This window comes from Oncorhynchus clarkii, chromosome 18 (assembly GCF_045791955.1).
Source record: "Oncorhynchus clarkii lewisi isolate Uvic-CL-2024 chromosome 18, UVic_Ocla_1.0, whole genome shotgun sequence".
NCBI lineage: Eukaryota > Metazoa > Chordata > Actinopteri > Salmoniformes > Salmonidae > Oncorhynchus > Oncorhynchus clarkii.
The window spans coordinates 38198554-38224217 of NC_092164.1; the positions used below are offsets into that span (position 1 = coordinate 38198554).

Sequence of the window (25664 nt, forward strand, 5' to 3'; positions counted from 1 at the left end):
ACGTTATACAAAAAGGCAGTCATAAAAAAAAAATAACAAAAACATCACGATTGTAACATAGGTAATTTATGGGAGTTTTTCTACATAGGATCCCAATGGAGACCAGATTTTCCTAAATGTATCAGACCTCTGGTATAAATCAAAGGTACGTTTCTCTAGAGGTGGGATAGCAGAAGCTAGAGAAAGCCACATTATCGCAGATGGTACTTCAGGTGTGGACAATAATAACAATATGCACATACAAGGGTATTGAACAGATGTTCAGAGTCAGGATCAAACACAACCTTACAATCAAAGTAGAGCAAATATACATTCGGTGAAAAAGCTAATTGTCTACCCAAGATCTTTTAGATGTGTAAATGAATATCATTCCAAGACTGGATACTGTGACAGTACCAAACAAAAATACATGAAGAGTGCCAGTATCCTGTTTACATTTAAAACATAAATGTGATGCACTGGAAAACATTCTGTGAAGGCGGACTGGTTTAAAGTAGGTTCTATAAAAAATGTTGAAACCTAGTTATTGTATGCTTATGGAGGTGCATTTGGGGTGGACCCTTTCGCAGATAGAAGCCCGTTCTTCCTCACCGAATGCATGTCCAATGTCTCTCTCCCAAACATGTCTTCAAGATAGTAGATAGGATGAGGCACTTCTGTTCAATAAAATAGAATATATGTCTGAGATTAAACCTCTCCGAACAGTAGATTTCGTAAATAGTTTTTCAACTTCAGTCATTTGAAAACGTAGTTTATCGGGCTTTCTTCTGACCCTCTATGAAATGTCTAAGTTGTAGGTACTTTAAAGAAATCTTTGGGGGGAATCTGGATTAAGGGCAATCGGTGACCAAGTACCTCCTTGCGTCTTTCCAAGCTAAGAGTGCATTACAGTATGTACTGTGACATTGTCAGATAAAGACTGGATCTTTTCAAAGCTATTAATAAATGGTAAGGAAGTGCTCTTGGATGACATGCTATTGATTCCATTACCAACCTAAAGTGAGTGGCATCTGTCTAGGCACCAACTAATCATGTGCTTGATCTGTGCAGACCAGTAATATAGTTGCAGATTTGGAAAAGAGACCCCTCCTAAATCCTTAGACTTCATTAGCTTGGTACATTTGATTGTAGGTTTATTTTTGTTCCCGATAAATACAAAAACACAGATATATTTGCATTCATTTTCTGAAAAAAAAGGACTGAGATAGACAGCAGGGAATATTTTGGAATAGGTAACTTAGCCGTGGAAGGATATTCATCCTGACGACATTAATTCTGCCAAAAAGAGAGTTGGTAGGGTAGACCAGTTACTCAGATCCTGTCTAATCTTTGTGAGCAAAGGCATATCATTTGAAGTAAACAGGTCTTTAAGATTTGGAGTAACACATATGCCCACGTATTTTAAGCCTGTTTCAGACCATCGTTTCTAAGTTGATTGTAGAAGGGATATTCAAAGGTAAAGCCGTGGATTTATCCATGTTAATTTTGTACCCTGACAGGTGATGTCTCTTTCAGACATATTATTTAGAGCAGGCATGAAGACAGGGCATGTCTCAGGCCAGAACGTCTTGTCGAACTCTGCCGAGTGCCTTGCCAGAAGGCACTACCTTAATAGTGTCCCAAACCTATTCAGGAGTAAAGGGTGCATTTAGTCTATTTCTATGCTCATCAGATATAATGGGCAAGATAATCTTAATCAGATATTTTGAAATTTCGTTGTTCGATCTTGTACATTGTGAAGTATAAAGGAACGTATAGAAGTTGCAAAAGAAAATAATTGATAAGAAATTGATCATAAGAAGTGGAGCCATCTGCCATTCTTATAGACTTAATCAATCTTTCATTCTGTTCTTTTTAAAGTTGGTGTGCAAGTAGACGGCTCAGACGGTTACCAAACTCACTCTATTTTTGCTTGGTAAAAAAACAACCGTTTTTTTTGCATGCTTTGTATGCTCTAAATTGAGTTTGGCCTCAGCACAACTTAGTGAATTCCAGTTCTCCGGGGTTGGTGGTTGTTTATGAAAAAGTTCTAAATGCTTTACTAAATGCTTCTTCCATTCTAAGCTTCTTGATCAGAGAGGCATGGGAAATGATATGACCCCTTATGGTTGCTTTGGCAGCATCCCAGACAGTTGCAGCTCAAACAGGAGAGAGTTGATTGTCGAGGCAGTAATGTGATCATTTATCTTTTATCACAGAGCAGAATCCTTCATTGTTAAGCAGATATGTATTAAGTCTCCAATATCTCATTTTGGGAACTGTTTTGCCGATTTCAATATCTATATACACTAGGGCATGGTCGGAAATTACTATAGAGCCAATAGCACATGACTGGACAACATGCATGCAAATAGAGGGCATATAAAAAATTGTCCAATCTAGAATATGAATTATAGGGTCTAGAGTAGAAAGTATAGTCTCTTTCCGTGTCAAATTGCCAATTGGCAACCCATCCATTATGGGATTAATTGACACATAAACAAACATTACAATAATTCACTATGGTAATTAAATGATCATTCTTCTTCCGGCGTTCTCTGCATTGCGCATCACATAAAGAGTGAAAAAATACATAATAGTAAGTAAGGTCATCCAAAGAATAATTACATCCCTAGAGCAGTAAAATAATATACATTCATATATACATACATACACACTGCCATATATACACATACCTACTGCGGCAGATGGCAGGGAGAAGTGAGGGGAGTGTTTATTGAAGGGAGATATCTTGCAGCCCGCTGGTTCCACCCCCTCACCTCTCCCTGCCGTCTGCCACAATAGGTACACTGTGTATATATGCAGTGTGTATGTATGTATATATTTATGCATATTATTTGACTATTTTATGGACTTCCTGCCCCAGGCGAGCCTGTGGATCATTAAGCCAGGGAGCACTGGGGGATAAAAGAGGAAGCGGCCTGCACAACAGGGCAGAGAACAGAGAGGGAAGTAAGAGGAATAACTGTGTGATTACTCGTTGTGACCTGGACTGTCTGACTACCCCAACTGTGTACCGAACCGGATTGGCTGAAGACCCGAGTTTTAGGATTACCCCTGGAGAACGGAACAGACAAGGAGAACGGATTGTGGACTGTGAAATGGTTGGTGAATTCCCCCCTTTTCACCAGTGTGCAAAACTCCCTAATGAACTCCCCATTTGCATTCTAGTTGTGCTCCTTGTGTGTTTGGTTATTGAACTTGGTGACGTGGAAACCCCACACCCTTGAACCTGCTACACCACACACACACACACACACACACACACACACACACACACACACACACACACACACACACACACACACACAATTTACCCAAAGTACAATTACATTCTCCTGAAATAAACACAGGTCCCTTGCAGTGATGATTAAGTAATGAAATAATATCAGGCATACATTTTGGGGAGTCTGTGTTTGGGCCATGTACATTTAGTATAGTAAAATGTTGCCCAAGTATATTACCTGTAATCAAAATAAATCCTCCTTCAGGGTCTGTATCTTGGTGCTCAAATATAAATGCACATTTTTTTATTTACGAGGACGGCAGTGCCTCTTTTGTTTGAACTAAAATAAGAAAAGTACACCTGGCCCACCCAATCCCTCTTCAGTTTAGCATGTTCTGTTGAAGATAAGTGGCAATTGAAACCCTTTCCTTTTTTTTAAGAATGTTAGAATTTTCTTCCTCTTGACCACATGCCCAATGCCCAAAACATTCCAGGAGACTGCTGTAAATGAACTGTTTATGTTACAGCAGTAGTATAGAATAACTTAACCCAGTAGTGCATCGCAAAAACGAAAACAATTACTAAGATGTTTGTGTAACCCTAAACTAAAAAAAAACATACAAATAAAGTTTAGAAGAACCCCACTGCCGAGTCAACAAATTATACGACAGATCTCAAACACACGACCTACCCTGTTTTCTGTCACTTTACTAACAGGAAGCCCACTAGGGGTTTTTAAGAAAAAAGATTTAAAAAAAGTTTCACTATGTCCTATGTTGAATAAAGGGGAATTAACATAGATCTATGGACATGTGTATGAAAAATGAATAACCAAATTTTTCAAATTGTCCTAAGCATTAACGCTATAGCACTCATATGCATGTCCCCGAACAGAAACACCATACAGTCACATGTAGCCCAGCCTATATAATACATTTTAAAAAGGGCAAATTGCGGGCCTAAAGTAAATGAATATAGCCTAGTAATAACGCCCCTTCGCCTACCTTGAGGCCCAACTAAATGAGCAAATTAACAGGAACGTCATTGGGCTTTGGCTTATTCATTAAAAAAAAGAAGTGAAACCTCAGTTCTATACATTAAAAGCTTAGTTACATTACACCATAACGCTTATTAGAGTGGATATTGTCCGGGTAGAAAGTGAGCGCAGACTGGGGGTCATCAAATGTATGGCTAGCCCCCTGGAAAGTAATCCTCATTTTAGCCTGGTATATCAGGCCAAATCTGACTCCTGCCTTGTGAAGGCAGGCTTTCACATCTTTGTATTCAGCTCTGAGTCTTGCCAGGTCTGCCGACTAATCTGGGAAGATATCATCCGCTTGCCAACTGTAGTTCAGTTGTTCTATTTTGTGGGATGTCTGAATGATTTTCTCTTTGGTCTGGAAGTAATGCAGGCAGTTCAGTATTGCTCTGGGAGGACGACCTGGCTGTGGTTTTGCCGCTAGAGTGCGATGCGCCCTGTCGATGACTGGGGGCCTGTCAAACGTATCTCCCCTGAAGACATCTTGCAGGAAAGAGGCCATGAACTCGGTAGCATTGCACCCTTCCGTCCCTTCTGCAGTTCCCGACCACACGTATGTTCTGTCTCCGGGAACGGTTTTCCTGTTCATCTAGACCTTTAACTTTAAGTTCTCTGAGGTAAACTCATTGTTTTTGGTCTCCAATTCGGTAAGCCGCTTATCTATGTCGGTCAACAATAATACAATATCCTTCATTTTTGGGGGTTTGGGTCGCGATAGTTTGTCATGTCGCCATAGTTGACTGGACTTCTGTCATAATTTCAGCTCCTAGACTTGACACAGAGGAGCGAAGTTTGATCATGAAATCAGAGCGTAGTGTAGCCATTTCTGCGCGGATGGTGGCTAGCATCTCCATAACGTTAGCATCCGCCATCTTGTTACTGGTCTTCTTTGCATCTTCTTGTTTTCCCAGTTCCAGACCTATCAAATACATGCCACCCGAATGTTGCTAGAGTCAGTAGGTGTGCAAAGTGTGTTCTAATATTGATAGATAAAAGGTTAAAACATAAAAGCATCAACCCTTAGTGGAGAGGCCTCGGAACATGTCTTTAAGTAGCCATGTTGAAACCCTCTCTCTGTTCAAACTTTTGACTGGTACCCTACATTTGAAGTCACTTTTATGTTGACACTAGTACCAGTACCTCACTTTTGGGGAAATACAGTTGAAGTCGGAAGTTTACATACACCTTAGCCAAATACATTTACCTGTAAACTCAGTTTTTCACAATTCCTGACATTTAATATAGTAAAAATTCCCTTTCTTAGGTCAGTTAGGATCACCACTTTATTTGAAGAATGTGAAATGTAAGAATAATAGTAGAGATAATTATTTATTTCAGCTTTTATTTCTTTCATCACATTCCCTGTGGGTTAGAAGTTGACATACACTCAATTAGTATTTGGTAGCATTGCCTTTAAATTGTTTAACTTGGGTCAAACGTTTCGGGTAGCCTTCCAAAAGCTTCCCACAATAAGTTGGGTGAATTTTGGCCCATTCCTCCTGACAGAGATGGTGTAACTGAGTCAGGTTTGTAGGCTTCCTTGCTCGCACACACTTTTTCAGGTCTGCCCACAAGTTTTCTATAGGATTGAGCTCAGGGTTTGTGATGGCCACTCCAGAACCTTGACTTTGTTGTCACAACTTTGGAAGTATGCTTGGGGTAATTGTCGATTTGGGAGACCCATTTGCGACCAAGCTTTAACTTCCTGACTGATGTCTTGAGATCTATTTTGTGAAGTGCACCAGTCCCTCCTGCAGCAATGCACCCCCACAACATGATGCTGCCACCCCAGCATCATGGTTGGGATGATGTTCTTCGGCTTGCAAGCCTCCCCCTTTTTCCTCCAAACATAATGATGGTCATTATGGCCAAACAGTTCTATTTTTGTTTCATCAGACCAGGGGACATTTCTCCAAAAAGTACCATCTTTGTCCCCATGTGCAGTTGCAAACCGTAGTCTGACTTTTTTATGGCAGTTTTGGAGCAGTGGCTTCTTCCTTGCTGAGCGGCCTGTCAGGTTATGTCAATATAGGACTCGTTTTACTGTGGATATAAGATACTTTTGTACCTGTTTCCTCATCTTCACAAGGTCCTTTGCTGTTGTTCTGGGATTGATTTGCCCTTTTCACACCAAAGTACGTTCATCTCTAGGAGACAGAGCGCGTCTCCTTTCTGAGCGGTATGACGGCTGTGTGGTCCCTTGGTGTTTATACTTGCATACTATTGTTTGTGGTACCTTCAGGTGTTTGGAAATTGCTCCAAAGGATGAACCAGACTTGTGGAGGTCTTGGTTTATTTCTTTTGATTTTCCCATGATGTCAAGCAAATTATTTGTGTCATGCACGAAGTAGATGTCCTAATCGACCTGACAAAACTATAGTTTGTTAATAAGAAAATTGTGGAGTGGTTGAAAAATCACGTTTTAATGACTCCAACCTAAGTGTATGTAAACTTCTGACTTCAACTGTATCTCATAACCTGTGACTTAAGGAGTCGGGTGAATTAAGAACTCCTTTACGTGAAATATATTTTCCTGTTTGCCTCAATGCCTTGGCTATAGGCCTGACACCCTGTGGCACAGAGTAGCACTGTGGAGTGGCTGTACTCCACTGTTCGCTACTGATCCTGTGTTAGACTAGTGATGGCCAGGGGATGTTGAACTGTGAAAATCTATAAAATCTCTCAGTCCCAAATGAAAATATTTTTGCGCACAAAAACACAGACATATGCAAAAAAATACCAGATATAGCAGTTTGTAATCGTAAAAAAAAAAATATATATATATATATATATATATATATATATATATACACAAATATGTACACAAAATATATATATATATATATACATATATATACATACACAAACAAGCCTGAAAGTAGGGAATAATCCTGCTATCTTTCGTCATGAAAGGTCCACGTTGGGACGCGGGCAGATGAATTCAATGTCACTTCCTGCGTAGCCTCAACTGTCTGTCCTCTGGGCACAGAAGTGACAACAGGTACAAGTCCACTGCCACCATTGAAATTCCATGCTACAGTGATAAAGTTGACCACATCTGAGGGGTTGAGGGTGGTATTGAATGTGATGTTCTTTCCCAGTACCACAAACAAAAGGGCCAGCTGGCAGTATGCCCTCTCCATTGCAGTATCCTGAGAGAGATTGGTTTTTACAAGTGTGGATGGCGTGGATATAGGCCTAAACTATCTGCAGTGGCAAGACAGAGAATATCCACCGAATACATCAAGAAACGTTGTTTTCTTCGCTCCACTATTTAATGCAACGGTCATAATGTATTCAGTAATCTTACCAACAGCTGACATGAAAAGTCATAACGTGACCTCAAAATGAACAAAAAAAAAAGCATGAAAAAAGCATGAAAAAAAGCATGAAAAAAGCATGAAAAAAAGCATGAAAAAAGCATGAAAAAAAGCATGAAAAAAGCATGAAAAAAGCATGAAAAAAGCATGGAAAAAAGCATGAAAAAAGCATGAAAAAAGCATGAAAAAGCATGAAAAAAGCATGAAAAAAGCATGAAAAAAGCATGAAAAAAGCATGAAAAAGCATGAAAAAAGCATGAAAAAAGCATGAAAAAAAGCATGAAAAAAAGCATGAAAAAAGCATGAAAAAAAGCATGAAAAAAGCATTGAAAAAACATGAAAAAGCATGAAAAAGCATGAAAAAAGCATGAAAAAAGCATGAAAAAAAAGCATGCTACTTGTCGCTTTTACCGACTGAACGACTCTTATTCTGTACTCTACTGCACTGTAGCTCCTTCTACTGAGACAGAATGCATTGTTGAGGCCTCTCATGACTTGTATGAGTCTGTCAGTGCGGTGTACAACATCCTGTGTAACAGACCACCGATAACACAACTAGATACAGCAGGAAAATTACAACTTCTAGATATTAAATCAGGTTTATGTCCATGCACACACCGGCACGGACATATGCAACGACACCAGATTCAGACGTTTGTATACTGTTTTTTAAAATTTTATTCCAAATACCTTTGTGTGTCTATATATTTAACATCAGACGACTACGCCCCTCTTACAGTACCCCACACTTCAACAGTAGTAATAATAACAATATAATCGTAATAATATACATTTGTCGTCATTTTCTTAATAATCCATTTAGCACTGGTATAGAAATCTGAGGGAAAATGAGAGAGAAAGAAAGAGCATTAAATATGACAAAATACACTTCGACACCATTCTTTCCTCTGTATGCACTCACACACACACGCACATACACACTTATGACCCCCATATGAATCACACAGAACACACATTAACACAGGTTTCCTTTTACCATTGGCCAGACAGGACTGTGCATTACGTTTCTCCTGTTCTGCTTTGTACGTATGTAATCATCGTTTTTGTCTCATTTGTCATTCCTTGTGCTGAGTTTGGTAATTCTCCTTTTCTCTAGCTATTTATATCCAGTTTATTCAATTCTGATCGGTTTGAAGGATTCACAAAGTACCGTGTTGTTTAACTGTGCTCTGTAGCTCTGTTGCATTGTAATTTGATGGGGCTTTGATACACTAACTCTGTGTTTAAAACTCTGTGGCAAAACTGGCTTGTTGATCAGTGGAAAGCAAGGCCACTCTCTGCTACTCTGACAAGCAAACGTGGACTATAATATTAAGTCCTGTGATCTGGGTGTACTGTCAGAATGTGTTTTAGAGAAGGCCTCTTTAGACTATTGACCTTTGAACTTTGTTCCCGGGCTTGTGACTGGTGGGAAAGAGACCTCATTTACGCACGAATGGTCATGATCTCCACATTGGCTTTCGTAAGGATCTTTAATGACAGACCAAAAACATGAGTCAATAACTAAACAGTGACCAAGAAACCAATGACGGCAATAAAAAGATATTCGAAAGAAAGAAAGAAAGATAGAAAATAAATTAGGCGAGTTAGACTCTGACAGAAAGCAAATCGAAAACACAAATTCCAAAGTTCAAGCTCTTCCAGCTGCTCTGGGGAAAAAAATATGCATCTTCTTGGCGAGAACCGACTTCTTTAAACGCAAGAGTTTCTGTGTGTTTGAAGTCTCTATGGTCCCCTGAATCTCTCCAGCGCTTGTTGGATAGGTCAAGTCCTCCCATCAGATCCAAGTGAAAGAGAGAGAGAAGGTCAAAAGCCAAACCAGGCAGCTTGAACACACTTATGCTTACTGTTGAACGGTCACCACATGGTCTCTCACTGCACCGTAAAGGCAGCTAACGGTCATATGTGGTCAAAAGTAATTTCCCACTCCATAGACAGCCTGATCCATTGCTTAGCAGGACTCCTGGTTTAGGAGGACGGCCTTGACTAGGTTGGTGTCTCCGCAAATTCTGCCCTGGAGAATAACCCCCTCAAACGGGTCAGAGTGGTTTGATCCTGCCGTGTCAATGCGCTACAAGCTCACAGCCCCTTCCGCTCCTCGTTCCTACGCGTTTCTCTGTTGAACCCTGACATTTGACTTTTAACCCTCGACCCTTGTCACATGTCCGATCCTTCCGTCCCTCCTCAGTCTTGTTTCCCCAGCAGCAGGTCTGTGGTGGGCGCCTTCGCCGGGGGTAAGGGCCGCGGAGGGGGCGTGGGCTTAGGTTTGGGTCGCTTGGGGCTCGCTGTGCCGCAGCCGCCCCCCTCGCTGTCAGTGTTGGTGGATGAGGGTGGAGGGTGTGGAGTGAGGCGGGGCAGGGACATGGAAGAGTGTGGGCCGAGGTGGGGCGGGATGCGTGAGAAGGACGATGCTGACCTCAGGCTTTGGATGCGCCGACACTCCTGGCAGATCCGCACATGGGCACAGCTCCGGGAGGGTGGCGCCGTGGCAGCCTCGGGCAGGGGAGGGGGTGTTGTGGTGTTGGCACCCAGCGGGTCCTCCAGGAGGCGCTGTGGCCCCGGACCCATGTCTGAGGGCCCCCCCCCTACGGCCCCACACCCCCCCCCTGCTGCTCCCCCTCCACCAGTCAGGTGGCCCGAGCTGCTGTACAGCTTGCCGTTGCTGAGGCGCATCTCGCGGACTAGGCGGATGGGTCTCGGGACACCCAGCTGGAGGCGGGTGGGGTGGCGCAAGACGCCGCCAGTGCTGGCCAAGGGACGCCGCCGCCGAGAGCGTGAGCTCTTCTTACAGGAGATGGCGTTGCGGAACTCAGTCAGCATCTCCTGACACACTGACACCTAGGCGAGAGAGAAGAGGAAGATGGAGCGAGAGAGGGAGGGAGAGAGAACGACAGAGAGAGGGAGAGGCAAGATAGGGAGATAAAGAGAGAAGGGGATGATCGTGTGAATGTGTGGGAGAAGGACAGAGGAAAATCTTCTGAGGTTTACTAAACGTGTTGCACTGTTCAAATACGGTGTGACCTCTGGGCAATGGCAATATGACAAATAAGTAGCTACCTCCAGTGACACTGACACGCATTCAAAAGGATCTCACATACAGAACGAAGCTAAAGACGGAGCGACAACGGAGACAGGAATCACAAATACAAAGAAAGCAGCGAGCAGAGATAAAGTAGGGGCAAATGAAAGTCACAAACAGCTTTTTACCCAGACGGCAATGAAATAAACAACACAATGGACTAGCGGGAGGAATAACAATGACCAACACAAAACATAGAGACAGAGACAGAGGAGTGTGAGAGAGAGAGAGAGAGAGAGAGAGAAAGGGGGAGAGAGAACTGAATCACAGACATCCTAGAGAGAGAGCTAGAGAGACGAGGGAGCGAGAGAGAAATGGAGAGAAACAAAGGACAGAGAAAGGAAAACGCAGACGTCGACCATCACCCTCTGTTTGCTTGCAGCCATATACACAACAACACGACGACGCCGAAGCACAACACCCACTGCACTACACACCACACGAGAGAGAGAGGGAGAGAGAGAGAGAGAGAGAGCGCGCGAGCGGGCGGGCGAGCTGGAGTTGTGTTGCCATAGTAACCTACTGGAGTGCGTCTGTGGTTTTGGCCGGGGCAGGAGTGAGGGCGTACCTCGTCTGTCTCTGCCGAGCGGCGGGTGGACCACACAAACTCCATGACGGCCACGAACACAGCGATGATGAGGCCGCAGATCAACACCACGAAGATGCCCCCGATGTTCTCCATGCCCAGACCTGTGGAGGAACAGAGGAATTATGTACACAGTTCGAACAACACGGACAGAGAGGGAATGGTAGGGCTGTGTGTAAGGACATACACATGCACGACACGCACACAGATATTTGTGATTACCCCGGCACACACATAGGGCACAGAAAAAGCCCAGGACACGATGAAATAGCCTCCACAGGATCATAAGGTCATTTTCACACTCTCTATACAAAGCCTTAGGGGGGCGAAAAGCTCTGGGAACCTTAAGCGGCCTAATGTTCCTACAGGGAGTGTGTGTGTTGCCAAAGACTTCAGTCACCCAAGTCATGGACCGTTCTCTCTGCTACCGCACGGCAAGCGGTACCGGAGCGTTAAGCCTAGGTCTAAAAGTCTCCTTAACAGCTTCTACCCCCAAGCCATGAGACTGCTGAACAATGAATCAAACGGCCACCCGGACTATTTACATTGACCCCCCCCCCCACTTTGTTTTTACACTGCTGCTACTCGCTGTTATTATCTGTACATAGTCACTACCCCTAGCCTACATGTACAAATTACCTCGACTAACCAGTACCACCGGTACCCCCTGCATATAGCCTCCTTATTGTTATTTTATTGTGTTACTTTTTTATTACATTTTTTTACTTCAGTTTATCTAGTAAATATTTTCTGAACTCTATTTCTTGAACTGCATTGTTGGTTAAAGGGCTTGTAAGTAAGCATTTCTCGGTAGGGTCTACACCTGTTGTATATGGCGCATGTGGCTAATAACAGACCTCCATCCTATGCTAGCTTGCTACCGATGGCCTGGCTAGCTGTCTAAATCGCCGTGACCCCCAACCAACCTCTCTACTCACTGGACCCTTTTGATCACTCGACAAAGCATGCCTCTCCAATATGCCTTGTCCATTGCTGTTCTGGTTAGTGTTTATTGGCTTATTTCACTGTAGAGCCTCTAGTCCTGCTCACTATACCTTATCCAACCTATTAGTTCCACCACCCACACATGCAATGACATCTCCTGGTTTCAATGATGTTTCTAGAGACAATATTTCTCTATTCATCACTCAATACCTAGGTTTACCTCCACTGTGTTCACATCCTACCATACCTTTGTCTGTACATTATACCTTGATGCTATTTTATCGCCCCCAGAAACCTCCTTTTACTCTCTGTTCCAGACGTTCTAGACGACCAATTCTCATTGCTTTTAGCCGTACCCTTATTTTACTCTTCCTCTGTTCCTCTGGCGATGTAGAGGTGAATCCAGGCCCTGCAGTGCCTAGCTCCACTCCTATTCCCCAGGTGCTCTCTTTTGACGACTTCTGTAACCGTAATAGCTTTGGTTTCATGCATGTTAACATTAGAAGCCTCCTCCCTAAGTTTGTTCTATTCACTGCTTTAGCACACTCTGCCAACCCGGATGTTCTAGCTGTGTCTGAATCCTGGCTTAGGAAGACCACCAAAAATTCTGACATTTTAATCCCAAACTACAACATTTTCAGACAAGATAGAACTGCCAAAGGGGGCGGTGTTGCAATCTACTGCAAAGATAGCCTGCAGAGTTCTGTCCTACTATCCAGGTCTGTACCCAAATAATTTGAACTTCTACTTTTAAAAATCCACCTCTCTAAAAACAAGTCTCTCACCGTTGCCGCCTGCTATAGACCACCCTCTGCCCCCAGCTGTGCTCTGGACACCATATGTGAACTGATTGCACCCCATCTATCTTCAGAGCTCGTGCTGCTAGGCGACCTAAACTGGAACATGCTTAACACCCCAGCCATCCTACAATCTAAACTTGATGCCCTCAATCTCACACAAATTATCAATGAACCTACCAGGTACCTCCCCAAAGCCTTAAACACGGACACCCTCATAGATATTATCCTAACCAACTTGCCCTCTAAATACACCTCTGCTGTCTTCAACCAAGATCTCAGCGATCACTGCCTCATTGCCTGCATCCGTAATGGGTCAGCGGTCAAACGACCTCCACTCATCACTGTCAAACGCTCCCTGAAACACTTCAGCGAGCAGGCCTTTCTAATCGACCTGGCCGGGGTATCCTGGAAGGATATTGATCTCATCCCGTCAGTAGAGGATGCCTGGATATTTTTTTTAAATGCCTTCCTAACCATCTTAAATAAACATGCCCCATTCAAGAAATTTAGAACCAGGAACAGATATGGTTCTTGGTTCTCCCCAGACCTGACTGCACTTAGCCAACACAAAAAAATCCTATGGCGTTCTGCATTAGCATCGAACAGCCCCCGTGATATGCAGCTATTCAGAGAAGCTAGAAACCATTATACACAGGCAGTTAGAAAAGCTAAGGCTAGCTTTTTCAAGCAGAAATTTGCTTCCTGCAACACTAACTCAAAAAAGTTCTGGGACACTGTAGAGTCCATGGAGAATAAGAACACCTCCTCCCAGCTGCCCACTGCACTGAAGATAGGAAACACTGTCACCACTGATAAATCCACCATAATTGAGAATTTCAATAAGCATTTTTCTACGGCTGGCCATGCTTTCCACCTGGCTACTCCTACCCCGGTCAACAGCACTGCACCCCCACAGCAACTCGCCCAAGCCTTCCCCATTTCTCCTTCTCCCAAATCCGTTCAGCTGATGTTCTGAAAGAGCTGCAAAATCTGGACCCCTACAAATCAGCCGGGCTAGACAATCTGGACCCTTTCTTTCTAAAATTATCTGCCGAAATTGTTGCCACCCCTATTACTAGCCTGTTCAACCTCTCTTTCGTGTCGTCTGAGATTCCCAAAGATTGGAAAGCAGCTGCGGTCATCCCCCTCTTCAAAGGGGGGGACACTCTTGACCCAAACTGCTACAGACCTATATCTATCCTACCATGCCTTTCTAAAGTCTTCGAAAGCCAAGTTAAACCTCTTACAGCCACCGAGACTCCAGCGTCTCACCTAGCCAACAGGAAATGGAAATGCGTAGCGCCAAATGCTAATAGTACTCGCTAAAACTCAAACTTTCATTAAAACACACATGCAGGGTACTGAATTAAAGCTACACTCGTTGTGAATCTAGCCAACATGTCAGATTTTTAAAATGCTTTTCGGCGAAAGCATGAGAAGCTATTATCTGATACCATGCAACCCCCCGAAATACCTGAAGGGGACGTAAACAAAATAATTAGCGTAGCCGGCGCTACACAAAACGCAGAAATAAAATGTAAAACATTCAATACCTTTGACGAGCTTCTTTGTTGGCACTCCTATATGTCCCATAAACATTACAATTGGGTATTTTTTTCGATTAAATCCGTCCATGTATACCCAAAATGTCCATTTATATAGCCCGTCTGATCCAGGAAAAAAATGCTTTCCAAAACGCGACATCATTTTTTAAAATTAAAAAAGTTGCCTATAAACTTTGACAAAACACTTCAAACTACTTTTGTAACCCAACTTTAGGTATTTGTAAACGTTAATAATCGATCAAATTGATCACGGGGCGATCTGTATTCAATAGCAGCTACTCTTGAAATCATGGTCCATTGTCTCTCTCCCATAAGCCTCCTCCTGTGTACTGGATGACAGGAAGTGCCTATTTCTCATTTCACCAAGGATTCATTCCAATTAAATTGCCAGTACTGGCGACATCGCGTGGAAGCTGTAGGAACTGTAAACTGGCCGCTATCTATTTTCTCTTGCCAATTGACAATTCAGAGACTGGCGGATGAATACCTTTTTTTTTTTTGTGACCAGGTTTTTCTTGGGATTTTGCCTGCCGTTCACGTTCTGTTATAGTCACAGACATGATTTAACCAGTTTTAGAAACTTCAGAGTGTTTTCTATCCACACATACTAATCATATGCATATACTATATTCCTGGCATGAGTAGCAGGACGTTGAAATGTTGCGCGATTTTTAACAAAATGTTGAAAAAATTCAAGAGAGCTCTAAGATTAACAAACAGATTACCGACCATTTCGAATCTCACCATACCTTCTCCGCTATGCAATCTGGTTTCAGAGCTGGTCATGGGTGCACCTCAGCCACGCTCAAGGTCCTAAATGATATCTTAACCGCCATCGATAAGAAACATTACTGTGCAGCCGTATTCATTGATCTGGCCAAGGCTTTCGACTCTGTCAATCACCACATCCTCATCGGCAGACTCGACAGCCTTGGTTTCTCAAATGATTGCCTCGCCTGGTTCACCAACTACTTCTCTGATAGAGTTCAGTGTGTCAAATCGGAGGGTCTGCTGTCCGGACCTCTGGCAGTCTATGGGGGTGCCACAGGGTTCAATTCTTGGACCGACTCTCTTCTCTGTATACATCAATGAGGTCGCTCTTGCTGCTGGTGAGTCTCTGATCCACCTCTAAGCAGACGACACCATTCTGTATACTTCTGGCCCTTCTTTGGACACTGTGTTAACAACCCTCCAGGCAAGCTTCAATGCCATACAACTCTCCTTCCGTGGCCTCCAATTGCTCTTAAATACAAGTAAAACTAAATGCATGCTCTTCAACCGATTGCTACCTGCACCTGCCCGCCTGTCCAACATCACTACTATGGACGGCTCTGACTTAGAATACGTGGACAACTACAAATACTTAGGTGTCTGGTTAGACTGTAAACTCTCCTTCCAGACCCATATCAAACATCTCCAATCCAAAGTTAAATCTAGAATTGGCTTCCTATTTCGCAACAAAGCATCCTTCACTCATGCTGCCAAACATACCCTTGTAAAACTGACCATCCTACCAATCCTCGACTTTGGCAATGTCATTTACAAAATAGCCTCCAATACCCTACTCAACAAATTGGATGCAGTCTATCACAGTGCAATCCATTTTGTCACCAAAGCCCCATATACTACCCACCATTGCAACCTGTACACTCTCGTTGGCTGGCCCTCGCTTCATACTCGTCGCCAAATCCACTGGCTCCATGTCATCTACAAGACCCTGCTTGGTAAAGTCCCCCCTTATCTCAGCTCGCTGGTCACCATAGCATCTCCCACCTGTAGCACACGCTCCAGCAGGTATATCTCTCTGGTCACCCCCAAAACCAACTGTATTTTATTTATTTATTTATTTATTTTGCTCCTTTGCACCCCATTATTTTTATTTCTACTTTGCACATTCTTCCATTGCAAATCTACCATTCCAGTGTTTTACTTGCTATATTGTATTTACTTTGCCACCATGGGCTTTTTTTGCCTTTACCTCCCTTATCTCACCTCATTTGCTCACATCGTATATAGACTTGTTTATACTGTATTATTGACTGTATGTTTGTTTTACTCCATGTGTCGTTGTATGTGTCGAACTGCTTTGCTTTATCTTGGCCAGGTCGCAATTGTAAATTAGAACTTGTTCTCAACTTGCCTACCTGGTTAAATAAAGGTGAAATAAATAAATAAAAATAAATGTGACAAATTTGATTTGTTGTGGGTGTGTACAATTCAACAAGCCTGCATTCATTGACTTAATAAGTCAATCAACCACACGAATCCCCTTCAGCTCTTCCTGTTCTATTTCAAAGACAGAATATTCAACACGAAGGTTTTACATGTTTGTTTGTTTTGTTTATCCTCAAAATGTCTCATAAGAATGCTCTGAGCAAGTACCCTTGCTGTGTTGAGTGTATCAAAACAAAGGCTCAAGTCTCCCTGCTTTAACCTGAGGGCACTCATTTATCCCATGGATGACTCAACTGTAACGAGTGTGTCTGGTTAAAAAGTAGTGCACAATATAGGGATAGAGTGCCATTTGGGTCACACATGTGTCTTTCTGCGGGGCTGCCAAATATGCAAACCACAAACAACATCTAGCGTGCTAGCGTGTCTGGGTCCATATCGTCCAGTCTGTTGCTTGTAGCTATCTAAGCATTTGGAATGGGAGAAGGGTTAGCAGATGTCCCAAAAGGAAACTGCAGAAATGAAAAATAAGAAACACTTCAGAAAAGGGGGAAATACAAAAACAAAATGTGCTTTTGGGAACACAAACACACACACCATGTAGACATTTATATCCCCCTGGTAAAATGCAGTAATCATGACACTAATCAAATAAATCTTCCAAATTAGTTTTGTTCTTAAACCAACACTGTTTTTCTCCTCAGGCATCATTGCATGCGCTATAGAACAGCAGAATATGTACCGCTTTTCTCCCCCCCCCCCCGTGTGCTTCCTCAACAAAACAATAACAGCGGTGGTGGGGTGGACAGTGACTCAGTTTCCCCCTACTGCGGAATCCATCTTTAAGGATGAGGCATAATAAACCCAACACACATTCACACACCACACACACACACACACACACATCTAACGCAAATGTCATTTCCAGCTGTGAGTCATTGTGATGGGAATAGAATGGACTACACGTATCAATTCACTTGTATACCACGATTCTGCGACACCAAAAAATACATGGACTTTATGAGTATCTGAGGAACAAGTGCTTGCTACTACTTGAGGAAATGTCAGCAATTGTATTGTGTACAACTGGTATTTGTTTACAGTAGTCGTGTGCAATTCTAATGTGACTGCATAGGAGCTGGTTTGGAACAAATTAACATTATCTCAGCGGTTAGCGTGACGGCTGACGGTTGCTGGGCAGTCGTTACCAAGAACAGGACCTGACGGAGAGCCACTCCTGGATGGAAAAGTTGTGTATTTACTAGCCTAACTTAAGGTATACGATATGCTGGGCTGTGAGGGTGTGTGAGGGTTAGGGTCCTATTTAATTTCCCCACAAGTGTTCCATTCATTTTCAAGCCTCTCGGAGTAGGAGTGCTGATCTAGGATCAGCTCCACCCTGTCCATTTAATCTTATTGATTAAGATCAAAAAGGAAAAAGTGATCCCAGATGAGCAGGCCCACTTTGAAACGCTTGATGGGGGGCCCCCTGATCATTAGTGCTGGTACTTTGCCAGGTCTCCATTGCGAAAGAAGTCATCTGACCTCAATGGGACTTCCTGGTTTAAGTAAAGGTTAAATCAAATAAAAACTACTGGCACAGGTGGTGCTGTACCCACCCTTGGCTCGGTGGTCCTCCTCCTTGGGGCACTGCCCCCCTTCCCACCACCTCCTCTTCAGGATCTCCAGCCTGTTGTTCTCTGCCAGCTGTAACACCCCCAGAGTGATCTCCTCTTTAAACGGCGAGCCTGAGGAAGAGGGGGAGGAGGGAGAGAGATAGAGGGTGGGGGAGAAAAAGAGAGAGAGTGCGGGAGAGAGAGAGTGTTACAGAGAGAGGGAGGAAAGGAGAGAGGGAGAGAGAGAGAGACAGACAGATGGACAAGGAGGGAGAGAAGGAGTGAAAGAGGGCGGGAGAGAGAGAGTTACAGAGTGCGGGAGGAAAGGAGAGAGGGAGCGAGAGAGAGACAGACAGACAGATGGACAAGGAGGGAGAGAAGGAGTGAAAGAGAGAGAGAGAACAATATTACTGTTGCTAATTGTGTATCACCATGTCCTCATTATTGATTTAACTTCCTGTGTCATTGCTTGGCGATTAAAGATAGTGACAAATCGTGCCAATAAAGTTAATTGAATTGAATCGAATCAAGATGGAGGACGCAAGAGAGGATTGGGAATATAGAGGGCTTTAAAAAGAGGTAGAGAACGTGGTGATGGAGAAAGAAAATGAGGGAGGGGGTGAGTGAGCGAGAGGGAGGGAGGGAGAGAGAGAGAAATTTATAATTGGGACTCTGCACTACATGTGAGCCAACTGTAACCTTAGAGGTTGGCATCCATGCTGTTGTGCAAATACAACAAACACCAATTATACTGTACATGTAAGTCAGAGGTTGTAAGGTAGGCCAGCCAGACATACTGTTAATATTCAGTAATAGGCTAGTTAGCTGGGATGGAACCATCTGTGAACTCCACAGATGGATCTCCACTAACAAAATGTTAAATGTCAAAATGTTCCCCCTGAAATTTTCACTGTTGGATCTCTGTTCCCAAGCGTTCCATCCCAATTCCACCCCCGGCTAATAGGGAAGGCGAAAGAACTCCCACATAGCTGGAGTCGTGTAAATACATACTTCCCCCCAAAAAAACAAGGATCCAAGCCTGTCCTTAATAAATCTGTCGCTGAGGACCACCTACTTGTGTAACATCAAAGTTGCTGAGGAAGAAGCAACTGTAGCCATGGCGACAGGCTTCTTAAAAGAAAATGTTGGGTGATGAGATGTGAGTTATTTCTGACCTTTGAGCTGGAAGGCAATGTAAAGGCATGTTGATGAAAGAAAGAGGAACCGTATCCCTGGTCAGTCCTTAAGGGAAATGTGATACTGTATGTCTGAGGCCTACTTTGATGTTTTGAAATTCTGGGAATTCTTTGGGGAAAAATGTCCCGAGGCTGTAATACATAGCCAGGAATCCATCTAAACCAGGTGGGTTTGATGTTAAAGTGGGCCTCCAGCAAGAACATGCAAGTTTATATTTAGGTTTATCATCAAAATAAAATGAGAGAAGTGTAATAACATGATAAGTTCCAGGGAAATGACACCAAATAAGAATAGAGCTCATGGTGGTTAGGGTGTGAAACCGTGACTCTTGGTGTCCAGCATGCCTCCTAACCCATCCTTCTCTCCTTCCCTCATTCTCTCTCCTCCACCCTCTCCAACACTCACTCAGTGGCATTTTGATGGCAGTCCTCACTCCTTCTCCCCTACCCCCCCCCGACCACACTCCCTCTCCACTCACCCAGGGGCATGCCGATGCCATAGCCCTTGGTGTCGAGAAGACCGCCTATTTGGGTGAGGTTACAGTTGAGGCGGCGGTGGTACTTGTTCATGGTGCTCTCCAGCAGGAAGGCGTATTTGGAGTTGACCACGCGGGCGATGCCCTCCTCCGTGCTCTTCACAAACACACTGGGCTGCTTGGAGTGCATGTAGTTCCACATGCGCTGGTACGTCTGGTAGCGCGAGTTCTGTTGATGGGTGTGTTGAAGGTTGTCATGGCAAGACAAGAAGGGGTTTGAACTTTTTGTGATACCCCCAACACATACTCATGAACCCCCATCCCCTCTCTCTCACCCCCCCCCCGCCCGTCTGAACAAGGCCCCAACCACATTTTTTTGTTGCAGTTTTATAGCTAATCTCATGCCATTTTACACATTTTTCCATGAAGCTGAGAGAAAAGGTAGCGTTTTAAAGCAAATTTCCCGCAATTCTACACATATTGCAATGAGACTTTTTCATATTTAAAGCAGATTTCCTGCAATTCTAAACATACATGTATGATCTGTTCACATGTCCTGCACCCACCCCCCCCCACCCCCACCCCACACCCCACACCCCACACACACAGCATACAATCCCTACCATGAAGAAGGTCATGGTGGAGCCCCCTTGGATGGTACCATACTGGATGTTTGTCTGGTCAGCCAGGTCGTCAGGAGACTCGATGGGCACCTCCATCCTCTGAACAGTGAGGAAGGCTGCCAGGTTGGCCGTGTAGGAGGAGATGATGATAAGAGTGAACGCCCACCTGGGATGGAGAGACAGGGGACAGGCATATTACCACGAGTTACACTATGGCAAAGTTAAGCCTAGCCTAGTCCTGGACTAAAAAAAGATATCTATAGGTGTCACGTTCTGACCATAGTTCTGTTATTTTAGTCTTTGTTTTAGTATGGTCAGGGCGTGAGTTGGGGTGGGCAGTCTGTTGGTTTTTGTGTTCGGCCTAGTATGGTTCTCAATCAGAGGCATGTGTCGTTAGTTGTCTCTGATTGAGAATCATACTTAGGTAGCCTGGGTTTCACTTTTGGTTTGTGGGTGTTTGTTTCCGAGTGAATGTTTGGGCCACACGGTACTGTTTCGGTTTTCGTTTTGTTCACATCGTTTATTGTTTTGTATTTCAGTGTTCAGTTCCTTTCAATTAAATATCATCATGAACACTTACCATGCTGCGCTTTGGTCCGATCCTTCTTCCACCGACCACAACCCTTACAGAAACACCCACCACAAAAGGACCAAGCAGCGTGGTAACGGGCAGCAGTAGCAGGTAGCAGCAGCGATGTCAGGACTCCTGGACATGGGAGGACGTTTTGGACTGCAAGGGTTGCTACACATGGGAGGAGATCCTGGCTGGAAGGGATCGCCTCCCATGGGAACAGGTGGAGGCAGCTAGGAGAGCAGAGGCAGCCGGAGAGAGGAGCCAGCGATACGAGGGAGCACTGGCCTGGCTATAGGGAGCATTCAACCAGGTAAGGTTGGGCAGGCTCGGTGCTCAAGAGCTACAGTGCGCCTGCACGGTCCGGTCTATCAGGTGCCACCTCCACACACCAGCCCTCCGGTGGCAGCCCCCCGCACCAGGCTGTCTCTCTGTCTTCCCCCGACAGGTGCTCCCGCCTGTCCAGCGCTGCCAGAGCCTTTCTCCTGCCCAGCGCCGCCAGAGTCTCCCGTCTGTCCTGAGCCGCCAGAGTCTCCCGTCTGTCCTGAGCCACCAGAGTCTCCCGTCTGTCCTGAGCCGACAGAGCCGCCAGCCAGCCAGGATCCGCCAGCCAGCCAGGAGCCGCCAGAGCCGCCATCCAGCCAGGAGCCGCCAGAGCCGTCAGCCAGCCAGGAGCCGCCGGAGTCTCCCGCCTGTCCGGCGCCTCCGGAATCTCCCGCCTGTCCTGCGCTGTCGGAATCTCCCGTCCGTTCGGGACCCATCGCTAGGGTCCCCAGTCGGAGGTCGGACAGCGAGGGTTGCCGCTCGTAAGAGGCCACGGGGGCGGTTGAGGAGGCGGACAAAAACTGTGGTGAAGTGGGGTCCACGCCCCGCGCCAGAGCCGCCACCGCGGACAGACGCCCACCCAGACCCTTTCCCTATAGATTCAGGTTTTGCGGCCGGAGTCCGCACCTTTGGGGGGGAAGACTTACCACTCTGCGCTTTGGTCCAATCCTTCTTCCACCGACGACAACCCTTACAATAGGATCTTAGTTGTTGTCCAGAATATGGTGGCAGAATTGTGGTACCTTTCCCAAAATGCCATTTTTTTTCCAAAAATCCTGGTTGCATTTCCTGCTTTTTCACTAGTTATTCCTTCCTGATTCTTGGAATCTTCCACCCAGGATTTCAGGGAAACCTGGGTAATGTGGGTAAGTTACCAGAACCCTAGTCCAGAAATAGGCTTCATTTGTGTCCAGGAGACTATCCCATTTTATTACACCTCAAAGTTCTGCTCTTTTTTTGAATCCTTGTGAAGGTCAAAATGACAAATTGTTGAACTCTTCGCATTCACAGAATGCTGTTGCACTGATATAATGAAACGTTTGTTGATCGTCTGAGCATCTACATAGTTTTCAAAAAAAGTAACTTATTGCACTACTTTACCCTTTAGGTTGAACCCAGTTTTATTCTGAGCAGTGCATTGCAGTATCAAGACAATTCAGAGTTAACGGAGCTAACAAACTAGAGTGAGAAGTGGTGAGGTTGGGTGTAATACTGCGGCATAATATAATTCCCATCAGTATATGACTGCCATCTGCTTGATCTGATGAACAGTAGCTTTGAGAGAAGAGTAAAGTGGAGGAAGAGCGGAGGAAGAAATATAGAGATTGATACTGTAGATAGACACACACACACGTGCCAAAAACCCCCCTCCCACACTCACCAGACCCCGGAGACGCAGCGCGTGGACAGGGCGCGGGGCATAATCTCAGAGCCCTGCTGCATGAAGCCTCCCACGGGGAACCACAGGCTGTTACCCAGGGTGTACTGGTTCTCCAGCATGTCCTTTCGCCCCATAGGACACGGGTGGGAGTTGTACCACTCATACGGACTCAACCTGGGAGGTGGACAGTGAGAGAGGTGGACTATGAGCTTCGACACATGATTTATGTCTTCAACACATGATTCACACATACTAGCATCGTGTCTTAATGCGTGAAAAAAATATCCCCAAAATTGCATTTCGCTTCTCTCTATTAGATAAGTAGATGAGGGAAAGAAGACTTGTATAACCTCTGGTCCCAGATCTGTTTGTGCTGCATAGCCAACAGATATAGGACCACCAGGCTACTCTAACCAGTGTATATGCAGGTTGAGGTGTCCCCCAGCCCACTAGGTGGCGTAGTTAGCTACCTGGCGGCTAGGAAGAGCACACAGCTGACAGCCAGGTAGGCCAGCAGCATGAAGAGCCACACGGCCGGAGAGAACGGGTCCAGGAAGGAGAAATAACCTGGCTTCCGTCCCTGATTGGAGGACGAGGACAAAGTTAGTGTTAACGGAGATCAATAGCGGACGGTGCAGTTCAGATTTCAAACACAATGGGGCAGAGTATTGGCATTGATTGCATCACAGACTGGGCAATGTGAGTACAAGGTCGTATTCATTAGGACTCTACAGAGCAAAAGGTTTTGCAGCAGAAAAATGGAAACAAGTTGTTTCAGTCCATTTTCTTCCATTTGGTACCTAATGAATACGACCCACGACAGCTTGAGTAATTACATTGATAATGGAATGTATTAGGCTACAGAGTGATGTGGTTTGTTTTGTTTGTTGTCCATATGTGATAATTGCTTTTTGGATGAATCCGGTTGGGGGTGACACTTTATCAGCAGACGTTAAAATACTCATCATGATCATAGTTTGAATACATCCTTATTCATGACTTGTATATGATTACGTGTCCTCATAAGAAATGATTGATACATGCAATGTACTCGCCTATGGGACTAAATACATCCACGTCTGATAGACATTTTGCTAATGCTTAACAAACCATTTTATCACGGTCTATAAACAGTTTATAGGCACACAAATAAAGTGTTAGCCGAGGTAGTAACAACAATGTATAAAACAGTGTACATTCCACTGCACCCCTGGTCCAGCTGGAGGCTTTCCATTGCTTTCCATTGCTTTTTCATAGCTAGGAATGACACTAAGGACATGGCAAGAGCCGTGACAACTCTCACAGTGGAAAAGCACCAACGTAGTACAGCACACGTAATCTGTACTCAATGACAGTGCAGAACCATTAGTGGTAAATCATAACTAAATGGACTGGTCTCCGTGGTCATCTTACCAAATGGACTCTGTACAGGATGCTGATGCCCAGGGACATGAAGGGTTTGGAGAAATCTATGACCTTCTCCCTCTCTGAGGTGATGGTGAACCCAGCTACCGCCAGGTCTGCTTTCTGTAGGAGAGAGGGATGGCGAGGGGGGGGGGATAGAGGGACAGAGAGAGAGAGACAGAGAAAGAAAGTGTGAGAGAGAGAGAGATAAGGAGAGAGAGGGAAGGGAGAGAGAGAGAAGGGAGAGAGAGAGAGAAAAGACAACAGAGTGAGAGAAAAATATTGAGGGAGATAGATATAAGACAGAGGGGAGTCGAAGAGAGAGCAGAGAGATATATAAAAAAAATTTAAAAGGATGTTATCGAGGAGGACTTGAAAGCAGTCTTGACATGTAGGAAAGCAGGAGGGGAAGAGTCTTCAAGAGGGAGGTCTAGAGGAAGGAGAGGGGCGGGACACACCATAGAGGGCATAGTCATCATAGAGTGCATGGCTGCTCCAACAAAAACAAGACCCCAGACACCTCTCAGTTCCTTAACTACAGTTTAATTGATTAACGAGGACAGACTCGTTAACGAGTTTCACCCACTTTCATCATGCCGTATCAGAGAGGGAGAGAAGGGGGTGGGTTAGTGTGTTATTCAATGAACTGTTTAGGCAATGCTAGTTTGTGTGTGTGTGTGTGTGTGTGTGTGTGTGTGTGTGTGTGTGTGTGTGCTTACTGCATAAGTATGCATATTAAAAAAATCTAGTGAGTGTATATTTTCATGGAATTTACATAACTTTGTGTGTGAGGGCTCACTCTGCATATCCATTAGTGTGTGTCTCTCTGTGTGTGCCACCAAGAGCGTGTTCACTCCACATGAGCGCATGTGTGTGTGCACTTACAGTGTGTACACTCTTAGAAAGAAAAGTGCTATCTAGAACCCAAAAGGTTCCATAGGAGAACCCCTTTGAAGAACCATTGTTGGTTACATGTAAAAACCCTTTCCACAGAGGATTCTACATGGAACCCAAAATGATTCTACCTAGAACCAAAAAGGGGTTTTACCTGGAACCAAAAAGGGTTCTCCTATGGGGACATCCGAAGAACCCTTTTGGAACCCTTTTTTTTCTAAGTGTATACACACACACGTGTGTGTACACGTGCGTTCATCAGGGTGTGTGCGTGCCAACCTACGCTAGGGCATCCCAGGCTGCACCACTGTATAATTAGCGACCGAGAGACATTTGATTAAGCTCTTCACGCGCCGGATAGGTCACGCACGGCTCCACTACCCCACCAGCTCCACTCACACTGGGGGAAAGTCAGGTCATTATGGA

At 44.6% G+C, this 25664-nt stretch overlaps 1 protein-coding gene across 1 annotated transcript in view; it reads right to left on the reverse strand.

Moving 5' to 3' along the window:
* Window positions 1–8284: 8284 nt before the first annotated feature.
* Window positions 8285–25664, reverse strand: part of LOC139373463 (glutamate receptor ionotropic, kainate 5-like) — an 88279-nt gene continuing 70899 nt past the window's right edge. The window contains exons 13-20 of the mRNA XM_071114001.1: window positions 24354–24467; window positions 23411–23520; window positions 22941–23114; window positions 20665–20830; window positions 20045–20270; window positions 18373–18501; window positions 11209–11375; window positions 8285–10444 (exon numbers count right to left, since the gene is read on the reverse strand). Of these exons, the coding sequence (XP_070970102.1) occupies window positions 9791–10444; window positions 11209–11375; window positions 18373–18501; window positions 20045–20270; window positions 20665–20830; window positions 22941–23114; window positions 23411–23520; window positions 24354–24467 (1740 nt within the window). The 3' untranslated portion in view covers window positions 8285–9790. The remainder of the gene's footprint in view (window positions 10445–11208; window positions 11376–18372; window positions 18502–20044; window positions 20271–20664; window positions 20831–22940; window positions 23115–23410; window positions 23521–24353; window positions 24468–25664) is intronic.